Raw genomic sequence first — 12,166 nt, 5'->3', positions numbered from 1 at the left:
AGGCACAGAATGTTTAAATTATATAAATTTTTCCTTTCTTTCTCTCGGGCCTGTTGCTTCTTACAGGGGCTACGATGACCCCATTGAGGCAGAGATGGTGGAAGAGAGGATCCCATACCTCCATGGCAGCTACGCGGCACCGCTGGCACAGCCAGAGCGAGGAAGCATGGCCAGCATCGACCGCCTGGGGAAGCGCTCCCCCTCTATTGACAGCATTCGCAAGGACCCCCGGTGGAGGGACCCTGACCTCCCTGAAGTCATTGCCATGCTCAGCCACCCTATCGACCCGGTCAAGTCTAACGCCGCTGCCTACTTGCAGCACTTGTGCTACGAGAATGATAAAATCAAAAAGGACGTGAGGCACCTTAAGGGGATCCCCATCTTGGTGGGCCTGCTTGATCATCCAAAGCCTGAGGTCCATCGCAAAGCCTGCGGGGCCCTCAGGAACATCTCCTATGGGAAGGATAACGAAAACAAGGTGGCTATAAAGAACTGTGATGGGATCCCTGCTTTGATCAGACTCTTGCGAAAAACAAATGACATGGAAGTCAGAGAACTAATTACAGGTCAGTGTCTATAGTTTCTTTAATAAATTACTCTTTAGAGGAGTCTTTCCAGTTTCAAGAACAAGAATTTCTGGAGAGGAGGAGGTTGCATTTAGATCACTGGCTGCAGCTGTTTGTTAAGCTGTGCTGTGTCTGCGGTGTGAGAAAGTCTAAGGCTTATGCCTCCTTTAGGTGGAATGCACGATCATCTGTATATGTAGCACACTGGTTTTCCTGTGTACTGAGGGATGGATGGTGCCACTTGGACATAGCTTGTGGTTGGGCATCTGAAGCTTCAGATGATGCTATGAGCTGTAGCAATGCCTTTGACAGATAATTTGTACTGCCCTTGCCCTCAGTATGTTATAATCATGAGGTAAGATATGCTAATCTAAAACTTTCCGTGTTAATCTCTTCTGAAACAATCCTGCTGCCATGTCCCAGCTACTTTGTACTGATAGGTTGGTCTCCTCAGCAGCATGTCCTGCCCTGGTGCTGATCTGAGGCTACGTATAAATCACTGCATGCCTGTGGCTGAGGGTGAGGAGATGCACTAGTGGACGTGTGGATTGTTCATTACAATTGGGAAAGGGAGAATGATATCGTTAGGATACTGGGTTCTTGCATGCTTTCCAGGGATTTTTCAATCATTTAGAACTCCGTTATTCAGCCTATTTTTATTTGAACTTAGTCTTGGACATAGTCCAAAGGGAGTAATAAAGTATACACCAAGTTTCAAAGTTCAGCCATTAAGTGGAAGAAGGTGGAAAAGTATGTCAGCTCTTAAACTATGGAGAAATACATTGTTCTTCAGTCTCCCATAACTCATGAGGATTGAGATGGATTTCTCTTTCTTTCTCAGAAGCAGGAGGGAAAACCTGGGGAGTTGCAGTGGATTTCAGTGCCAGAAAAAAATATTTTGCCACAAAAAATGGATCCAGGACTGAAACTGTTTAGCTACCTTATCTGTGTAGGGCTGCCCAAGCAGACCCTATTGCAAATGTGGATTAAGCCATTTGAAGTAAACATCGTAATTCTATAATCGCCTCAAAAATATGGCAGCTGTCCAGGTTTTTACTGGTAATCATAATTCTCTGAGATGAACAGTGGCTTTGGGTGTTCCAACTGTTCTTCCTCCACCATTTATAACGTATTTAGAAAACTAGGTCTAAAGACAATGTAGGTGGTTTTTTTCCCAGTCCTTTTCTGTACAGCTGGTAGAGGAGAGCTCTCAGTAGCATGCACTGCTTTGAATGCTCCGTGTGCTTTGTCTCTTAATGTGGGAGCTCTGTAGGTAGTATTTATATAACATTTGTTGCACTCATTTAGTATGATGACTTTATTTAAAAAAAGAAAAAAAAAAGAGTTCCTGTTTATCTGTTGTTCTAGTTTACTGAAAACTCATTTCTGGAGCGCTGGGAAGGAATACATTTATTTCTTTAGATTTGAGAAAGGAGAAAACCAGTCTGTAATTTGCTCTGAAGGAACATCATTATAATGCTAAGCGGTAATCAGTCACTTTTGAGATGGCAGTAACAAACTGCTTGTTTTCCCTTTTTATTCTAAATGGCGATTGCCTCCATTTCCAGTTGATTTATTAGATTTGCAATTCAAATAAATTTTATTTGACAGCACCTCCTGCTAATTAAATATAGTATTTTTGTTCCACTCCTTTTTTGCTATTTAAAGCTCTTTATTTCCCTTTCCTGAGAAGCACTAGGAATATTGAGGGCCTTAACCTAAACAGATGTCCAGCAACAGATGATATGCATTTAATCTCCTCCTAACCAGGAATGGCTTCAGTCCACTTCTAAAATGACATCACCAGATCCGGTGTGAGACATTCAAGCATCCGTACAGAAGAGAAGAGTATTCCAGCAATGCTTCTGTAACTGATGCTGGAGTGCTTTGCAGCCAGCATTTGAACCCCAGCTGATGGTGTGGAACCATCCACTCAGAAATGAGCTCCAAAAGACAGCATGTCCAAGGTTGGCATGGGCATGCTGACTTCCCTGCATTTTACCGTTTCTTTAAACCCAACACTGACTGCTTTCTGAAGGCTGAATCGTCATCACCAGCAGGTTATCCCAGATGTGGATGACTGAAATAATCCCACTTTCCAAAGAGACTTCAGTATTTTGAAGATTTAAATAATTCAGATGCCCAAATGAAGAGCACTTCCATGCAGTCTTGACGTTTTGATTCTCCAGCTGCAGGGCACTGCCTGCCCGCAGGACCAGAGGCGCATGGCAGGTTACTGCAGGGATCATGCTCTGCAACTGAGGATGATTTCTGGCTGAATTGTGTGTCACCCTCTGCTTTGTGTGTCCCAGGCTTTTCTGCGGCTCCAGGGCCTCTCGTTAATGTGGTGATCTGATGGTGGCCACAGCTGTGCAGAGCACTGTGAGTGGTGCAGCCAGCTGGGGCTGCTCTGGCTAACGGGCAGAGAGGCAGAGCAGTGCGGAGGCAGAGGCAGGGCAGCACGAGGAGGGAATCGGGTGGGAGCTCCTCACTGCTGAGTGCATGAGACTTGGTGTGTCACAAGTGTGTTTGCTTCAGTGTTGCCTAGAATATGCTTTTTGGAGAACCTAAGTTAAATATATTGATGTGCGAGTTTGGAAGCAGGTTGAGTACACTGATATGGCACTGCTGTCAGCTGGAGCAAGTTCGTAGCATTTGTAGCACTCTCTCAGATAATACACTTTTTAGTGGAGTTGAAACCTCTAGGTTAACGTCACAGCTGTCTTACCAACTGTTCCTGATTTATCTGCAAATGGCATTGAAACATGATGTCCATCCAGGTCACACAAATACGTGAAGCATTTAAAAGTACTCACAAAACTGAAGATGCAATCATAAAATAGCATAGATCTCACTTTTCTTACTTGGCTCTGTCTACTGCACGGAGGAAAGCTTGTGTTCGTGTCCATAAGTAAATCATGAGTCGTGTCGTGGTGAGAAATGTTCTGCAGAACCATCCCTTGCCATCCCTCGTTGTCTTGGCACTATGCTGCTGAATTCTCAGTGGATCATTTTCATGATAACTGAAGGGGAAATGAGGATTAAGCTGATAAGGAAAGAAATCTGTTCTGAGTGGGAAAGCTGTAAGCATTTTTTTTTATCTTGAGTGATAATGTTTTTTTTCCATGGAGCAAACGTTCCTATCAGATATGCAAGACCAAAATTCTATTACGTTCTTAGAAAAGTGATCAGAGGTTGGTAGCATTAACAAATAATTTTGCTCTTTGTGAGAAAGTTGAAAGTAATTTTGTTGTTTAATGGCATTGAGCAGATTCTAAGTGGTGCAGAACATGAATTTTCTGATGTTTTGTATTGCTGGACTGGTTTTAATTGACAAACGATTGACCTTTGAAATGCTGTGTGAAGGGTATATTTTGATCTAGTACTATAGTAGAATCTTTCAGATGGATCAGCTCACACAGTGTTCACACCTGCTGGCCATCCTCACGTGTTAAGATCCCGTTAGCTGATATGGCAGTAATTTCTCTTTGAAGTACTGCACTGTCCTGAACGTGAAGATCCCATTTTCTGTTAGAAGGCTGTCAGAAGAACATCCCATTTCATAGCCTGTTCTGCAGCACGGTAGCTCATGCTGAGGTTCTTCCTTGACCAGTATTTAACTTCAAGAAGTGCAGCTCCAGCCTTCAGCACTTGGACTGACACAGACAGGTCTGTAGGTGCCCAATACGGGACCCACAAACAAGTCTGTGGTGAATGGGATGGAGGGTGCTGCTTTTCTCACAAGTGACAAATGATTCAGTATAGACCATAAGAAGGTATTGTTGCTCTTCATTTAAGCTAATTTCATGGTGACAGTGTATTTTTGCAAGTAAGCAAGCACACAGCAGTCTAAGATTTGCCTTGGATTTTGGAAGGCAGTGGCATCGTTGGTACTCGGGCACGATGTCTTTAGAAATCTTTGCACAGTTAGCTCCAAGGAGGCAGAGATTTAGGAAATTGCCTATGGTCCTAATCACTTCTAATTTGACATACATTGTGTAACTATGTTTATAGCTTATAGAACTTATGAGATATTTTTATGACAGTCAGTATTTTCGAAATAAAGATGCGTAGCTATTGTCCCTGCCTAACATGCTGCAAAAGCAGAGGTAATTATTGCAGTTAGAAATATGTAAGTACTCTGCAAATAGTGCTTAAGAATATAATGAAGAGTTGATCGTGATTGTGATTGTCTTCTGAAAAGCAGCAATTCATTATTGAGCCCTAAAATTCTTCCAGTCTCAGGTCCAAAAAAAAGCAGATCTTTGTGAAAGCATGTGGAAAATACAGATAACTTCCCTTCCTTTACACTGCTGTGTTGACTTCATTTCTCTTGAGCACTATTTGGTTGAATTGATTAAACTTAAAGTTTTAAGAACAGTGTTCTAGCTTGTTAGCTCATTACTATGTTACGCCAACTGAGGCAGGGAAGGATTCTTACAAGGTGGATGTCAAATTTACAGTTGTTCTTTTTTTTTTTTTAATTCTGATTTTCACACTGTTAAGATCTACAGCCTGATAAGATTTGCTGTTTAAGTTTTTGTGGCTGTCCCTGTCTGTGTCTTTACTATCCGATTTGTTCCCTGAAACGATGCTGGGATTTACACCTCTTATTTCATAACTGTGAATCACAAAAGCTGTACCCCTTCTGTGGGATGTTTTCCCCATAGTCAGCCTCAAATCTGCCCTTTTTCCCTGGCTCTGGAACCCCAGGGCTCCCTCATCATCGCTGTTTATCTTGGGCTTTCTGTCACATGCTGTACATTTTCCTTCACTAAATGCTGTTCAACAGGCAAATTCCTTTGGTTTTCCCCCCATGCAACCACAAAAATGTGTTTTGACATTTCTGAATAATTTGAAGAGGTTTCTGCAATGTATTTTTCATAAGACAATGTTTTGTCATTCTTCTTAGTTTGCTGGTATTTTCTGTGAAACATTTGAGAGGTGAGAAAATGGCACACGTGCCAGCTGAGGTTTGTTTCTTCAGAGGAAAGGCTTTCTGCACAGCTTCAGCTCCAGTAGGCATTTGAGGGCAAGGAGATTGATTGTCAAAATACATCTGCTTCGGACTGTTTTATTGCACAAATTGTATTCAAACTTGTAGTAAAAATTCTGGGTGAGTATAGGAGATGCTTTCATAGGCTCATGGGGTTCTGTTGGCCTGGGTGGTGTCAGTAACATTAGTGGGATTCACCTGTGTTGGCAGTAGATTGGCACAGTTGTGATGTGTCAGTTCTACAGTGCAGTGAGAATACTGCTGGAACCGAGCTGGTTTTATCTCTTGGAATAACTACTGGAGAATGAGAATATAGAAGAGGGGGAATATGGAGATGGCAACTTTATTGTATAGATTTGGGTTGGGGGTACCGAAATTGAGACACAAATCTCTAAGTGTGAAAATGAACCAAAGATTTTTTGAGCACTGAAAAACTTCTGAATATTCTCTATTATTAGAGCTTGTGGAAGTTTTGTAGGTATTTTTGTCTTTTTAAGTATTTATCTGCCTGGTGGTTCTTAAGCACTGGAATTTGCCTTTGTAGTCTTGTGATACAGATAACAAATTTTGTCACTTCTTCAAGAAAGAGGAAAGGGCAGAATCTCATTTCAGATGCAAGAGAAATTTGTGTGTTTAAGGTTGGAGCACTTAAATACAAAGGGCTGTCAGTTTTTAAAACTTTACCGTTTCAAAAGAAACGAAACGTGGTGTCCTTGAGCACTGTGCCGGTTCCTCAATTGTTGCCGTCTTCTTTTGCTGCTGTTTTTTGAGCATTGCAAATACCAAATGCTTCACCCACAACCCAGCGGAGGAGCCCTAGTTTATCCTGTATTGCTTTCTGGGACGTATCCATCTCGTTCAGTGCTGGGTGTTCTCATTTTGTGTTTGACTTTCAGAAGTTCTGAGCCAGCAATGCATTTAAGGACCTATTGGTGTATCTGTGAATAATGAAGTAAAAAGTAAGTAGTTTAGAAAAGCAGTATTTTGTATCATCTTCTAAAAAGATGCAAAGCAAAGACACACTGTGCTCCTCCTGTTCTCTCGTCTCCTCGGTCTGAATGGATGCCTGGATTTTGTAAAGAGCACTTTGAAATGGAGACAACACAGTGTGAGACTTCAGAGGCTCTGCTAATCGCCGGCCCCTGAGCTTATCATAGAAGTGCCACTTGCTACTCGGATGGAGATAAAATTCCTTTTCCGACATGGTGCTTGTCATGACCCTATACGGATAGTGCTCTGGTACAAGAGGACGTTTGGTGCTGGACACGTCGTGCCCGTAGCTGTGAAGGATTGCTCCCACGGGCGGCAGCTCCTCCTGCCCGGGGTGGCGGTGCTGGCTGTGCGCATTGCTGGGCTGCGTTCCCACGACCCGCTGTGTGCTCACGGGGGGCTCTGGTGAGGCTGTGGATTTCTTACACGGTTGACAAGTGATGGGTCCAAAATCTTTTTCCCAGTAGGTTTATAGCCTGGTTGAAAGGGAGAGAAGCAGCAGGTTGTACCTTTGTTTTTCTTTCGTGTTTTGTTTCAGATAAACACTTAGAGGCGAATATCTACAGCTCGTACTGTAAGGTGCTCAAATTCACTAAGAAAAGGCATCCATCACCTCTGGGGAATGCCTTTCCACTCAGTTTATTTGAATTTTTGCTGGTCTTCACAGTTCTGCTTAGAGGTCAGCAGTGAGACCTGGCTGCCTCCAAGTGTCACTACTGCTTGTTGCTCAGCACCGCCAGGCTGCGCTGTGCCGAGAGTTCTCTCCAAAGCAAATCTCTTCCAGTCCTTCATAAACCTGAACTGTCCGCACAGCAACGCAGGTCTGCTGGAAATTTGCATCCTGTATCTAAAATGGGATGTTTTCACAGTTGTAAGGTTGTTGTGCCATTTTCATGCTTGACATTTGTCTACTTGAGCTCCTAAGCAAGGCAAGAATGGGAACGCAGCAGAGCAGTTCTGATTAGCAGCTTCTTCTGCGAATTGTATGCCTATGGCACGTGGTGATTGGAACGCAGTTATTGCCTCTGACAGCAAGATGAGGAAGTAAATAATAGAGAGGAGTCTTGAGTGAAATACTGTCTTGTGCAGAGAATAAGTGTAAGATCAATGACCCTCCATAAATTCAGCCATGTTTTTAAGACTTTCTTTTAAGACCTGTCTGCTTCACTGGATCAATTTTTGCTTTTTGAGGTATAGCCAGACTTAACAATATCAAAATTTGCTTATATCAGGAGTGCCCCATTAATCTCCAGTAGCACATTGTGTTTATGTACTCTGTCGTGAGACTTAATAAATTGAACAATATCCATATCTTGGTAAGTGCTTCCACACTGTGGAAATTCTTCCATTGCAGCAACTGTGGAACATTCATTCACTAGGCTGCGTGCTTCATCTGACCTCTCATCAAGTGGTTTTACTAAATGCCTTATTAGTTTTATCATATAGCTTTCTCTGTAAACTTAGCAGTTCTATTTAATCTAGAAATTAAAAGTCGTCATTATTGCCTTGCTATTTGTTTAATAATTACTTTTTCTCCTGAAGGCACTCTATGGAATTTGTCTTCCTATGAGCCCCTGAAGATGGTCATCATCAACCATGGCCTGCAGACACTCACCAACGAGGTGATTATACCCCATTCTGGCTGGGAGAGTGAGCCCAACGAGGACTCGAAGCCTCGCGATGCTGAGTGGACAACTGTCTTCAAGAACACTTCTGGTTGCTTACGGTAAGGTAGAACTCTGGTGTATTAATCTGTTGTTCACCATATCCTGTGTATAGGATTTTCTTTATGTTAGTTTTATTTGGAATAAAATACTGTATATATTCACTTTTTCCAAAGAAATCTCCTTTTAGTGGCCACAGTAACAGAGCTGGAGGTACTTTGTCACATGGACCTTAGCAGTGGAAGTCTGCCCAGTGAGGTCTGTGTTAAGAGCAGGTGATTGGGCCACATCTGATTGAGAGGATCTATGTAGTGAGGTGTTTAATGCAGTGGGGAGTGACCCAGGCACAAGGTTAACCACCAAGCTGAGTGCAGCATAAGTATGTTCTAGTGCAAGCTGTACCATAAGTACTGAGAATCATACATTCACTTACCTATTGTACAGGAATGTCTGGTATTTGTACACATTTTGAGCGTGTTCTTTCTTTCCTCTGATGATGGTGTTATTTATTTTAAGTGTGCTTTCAGACAGCTCCCTTTCTCTTCCTGTACTACTGAGCATTTCTAATACTTCAGATATTTCCTGGAAAGGACTTTTTCTGGTTAGAAATGGTATTTGAATTTCTGAGGGCACCTTATGCCTCTTACAGTACATGCTGGTTGCTGGGGTCTGGAGGAGTCCTAATGCAGTTGGAAAAGCCTGGGGAATGCATGTTCTCTAAATACTGACTCTTGCACTTTGCTTTTGTCTGAGATAAAATAGTGGAGATGTCCTGTTGCATTTTTTCAGCTTCATGCTGAAGTCAGGTAGCTTGAATGAAGCTAATAAAGATTTTTCATTGTTCCTTCTGTTGCTCTGAAGTATTCTTCCATTAGATTTCTACTGATTAATGCATTTTTCAGAACTTGGTTCATTTCTGTTTCTTGGGTTTGTGTTATCCAAATTACAGTAACCGTTCCCTTGAGCAACTTCACAAATGAAGAAAAAGTAATGAATGTGTTCTGCAAGGGCCCATTACTGAAATTATTTGCCATCCTGCTAGAGACTGCAGTTCTTTAGGTAGATTCCAAACAAGACAGGCCTTTCCTTACCAGTGCCTCATTTTCTAATGGTGTTCCATTAGTATGTGCAGTGTTCTGATCCACTTGAAAGTCTAAATTCCACGAGAACTTTTTTTCAAGTAGGGTGCATGTTTTACAGAACATGGAAGAAGCACATATACCACTTTAGCTGTTTCCTTTTCCTAAGGCTAATAGAGTGGGATGCAAAGCACAGCGTTACTGAGACAAGTTAGTTAGAGAATTCCTCTTCTGATAATTTGAGTGGTCCTGTTTTTAAAAAGCCTCTTCAAATACATGAAGACGGTCAGAGATTGGTGACTACTTCTGTTGTTGAGGGAAAGGATGTACTGCAGTGTGTAGTTTCTGCTGTAGCCATGTGGGATTAAGCATTTCCTGGTGGAAGGTTTGAAGCTTTGCTCAGATGTGAGGCAGGGTGGTTTCATACCTGAAAGTAACTGGTCAGTTTAAGTGGGGACTTGATGGCAGTTTAGCAGGGAAAGGTAAAGGGTGGTTTATTTGCTATTCTGCAGAGAGACCAGCCCCTTACCTGGTTGGGAGAATTGCTTTCTTGTTTCCTTACTGTAAGAGAAAGTAAGATTAAATGAGTCTGGGACAGCAGGCAAAGATGCAGAAGAAGGAGAGAGATGAGCTGCCTTTCACTTGACCATATTTCTTATTACATTATAGGTGGTATTACATAGCTTTTGCAGAACTACTTCCAAGGTAATTTTGCGCTCCTTTCCCCATGTCCAAGACATGAAGGTGCTTTGGGAGGAGAAAACAAGTCGAATTGCTGTCGAATTGTGGTGGAGCTCAGCAGTGTGCTCACTGCCATTCCACGGTGCCAGAGCCCGGTGCTGTGCTGCAGGGCAGCTGTGCAGGCCAGTGGGCTGGGAGCAGAGCTGCACTCACATAACCTGTTCTGTTTTCTGTGTATGTGTCCACTGTGATTCTTAGTTTTCTGGAAGCAGTGAAGATTTTAATGGTTGAAAAGTTAAATTCATTTTGGGCTTAATTGCTTCTTCTGCCTAATTAATTTTCTTAGATGTTTTTTCAATTGTAGGAGGATGGAGTAGAACTTAGTTCCTCTATTGCCAGCTTTCTAGCCTGATTCCTGCTCCAAACTGACCTGCTGTCAACAAATGCTAAATGAATTAATTTGCATAGCAAACAGATGCAAAGTATTCTTTTTTTCCAGGGTACCATCTGTGGTTGCAGCATTTCTTGTCAGTTCTCCAAGTACGCAGAAATTCACATTCACAAGTAGCCTTGAGGTCCTGAGACCTGGCTGTGCGTGTGCAAACACGGACTGCACCACCTGACTGCCACTCAAACATGCATTCTTCAGGTTGAAGCTGCACATAGCAGCTTGCTCAACACCAGCTGCTGGGAAGAGGAGGGTGACCTGGTGGTTAGGGGAGCAACGGAGTCTTGAGAAACATGGAGTTAATTGCTCTTCTGACATAACTTCAGCAAGATTAACTGTATAAACATTTTTGAAGTCTGTTTAGTATCACTGCTTCTTTCTGATTTGGGTGAAATTCAGACTCCAAAGCACCTGATGAGTGGATCAGTCATCTTCACTTTTCCTCCCTTCACTTGAGATTTGCAATTCAGCCTTAGTTTCCCATGAGGCTGGTAAATAGCAGTAGTTGGAATCTTGTCAGGTGGTTGGTCCTAAGGATTGTAACAGAATGAAAACCTCCAGTAGGCATAAATGAAAATGCTGTTCTGTGAAAACAAAAGCTGAGAGTTATGGCAAGTGTGAAACAATGTTTGCTGACATGAAATAAGGAATCAGTAGATTGGAAGCCAAAAATAAAAATCATCTCTCCAATATGAGAAATGATGTGTGAGTGTGTGGTTTCTTGTTACATTAATTTTACTTCAGGGGAAATAGGGCCACAGGTGCTTGATGGTAAATCATTAATATATTGAATGTAGTGTTTTATATGAGATGCTTTGAGGCTTTTCTGAAGAGGATAGAATGTTTGATGTATGTGTGTGTACATCTTGTATATTTATTTTTTTTTAATTCTCAGGAATTGTGAACAGAAACTGGGTTTGGATTTCTGTGCTTCCATGTTGTTTGATGTTTACTAATAGGTGCCCAAGAGGTGAAGAATGCATTTGGTGCAAGCTGCTTTGTAATTGTAATCCATTTAATTCTTTATTTAAACTTGTCTTTGTTGGGTGGGGAATAAGAATCCCCCAGTAGTGCATTCTGCTCTCCATGAACTCACCTCCCAGTGCCATCAGTCAGGGGCCCGGTGTGATTCAGCCAAGTTGTGCCCAGAGCAGGCATTGCTGGGCCCAAAGCTGCTTCCCCGGGTCTCTGCATGGACTTGGGGGCAAAAAGGATATGTCAGTGCCCTCCTTTCTTAATGGTTAATTTATAGCTTTTCTGTGAGGAGAAGTGCTTGGGAATTAGAGCTTTCCAAGTGAACCACCTTCAAGCACTGTCTGTGTAAATCCCGCTGACGTGATGCAGACGTGGTGGCAGCTGCAGCAGGTGTGCCCTGCCTGCGTGCAGCTCTTCCTGGGGCTGCCTGGGCCTGCCGGGGACAGCAGTGGGAAGGCAGCCTAGTGCAGATCTCGGCCTGAAGCACAGCCTGGTTCTGAGCAGCAGTGAGCTGGGGGATGCCTCGTGCCGGGCCACCCTTCCTTGGTATCTGGAGGCCTTCTCGGGACCTGGCACAGCCTCCCCTCCAGAGGGATGGGACAGATGCTGCCATGTCTCTGCCTGCCCCCCGTGCCTGTTGTTTTGGTGTCTGTCACACGTGGGTGCAGCCTCTGGGCGCCTGCTGGAGCTCACGGGGCTGTTAGTGTTCTGTAGGCACTTTAGAACTGGGATTTCAGCAAAAGAATAGTTATTACAGAGATTTAAAA

The 12,166-nt window shown here is 43.0% G+C and overlaps 1 protein-coding gene across 9 annotated transcripts in view; it reads left to right on the top strand.

Moving 5' to 3' along the window:
- ARVCF (ARVCF delta catenin family member) overlaps positions 1–12,166 on the top strand; it is a 219,420-nt gene that overhangs the window by 152,804 nt on the left and 54,450 nt on the right. For all 9 annotated transcript variants that reach the window (XM_010719984.3, XM_031555926.1, XM_010719983.3 and 6 more), the window contains 2 exons: positions 67–566; positions 8,095–8,278. In XM_010719984.3, the coding sequence (XP_010718286.1) occupies positions 67–566; positions 8,095–8,278 (684 nt within the window). The remainder of the gene's footprint in view (positions 1–66; positions 567–8,094; positions 8,279–12,166) is intronic.

The sequence above is a fragment of the Meleagris gallopavo genome, chromosome 17 (genome assembly GCF_000146605.3).
Source record: "Meleagris gallopavo isolate NT-WF06-2002-E0010 breed Aviagen turkey brand Nicholas breeding stock chromosome 17, Turkey_5.1, whole genome shotgun sequence".
Taxonomy (NCBI): domain Eukaryota; kingdom Metazoa; phylum Chordata; class Aves; order Galliformes; family Phasianidae; genus Meleagris; species Meleagris gallopavo.
Note: the sequence above shows the minus strand (reverse complement) of the source record. Positions and strands in the feature narration are given on the sequence as shown.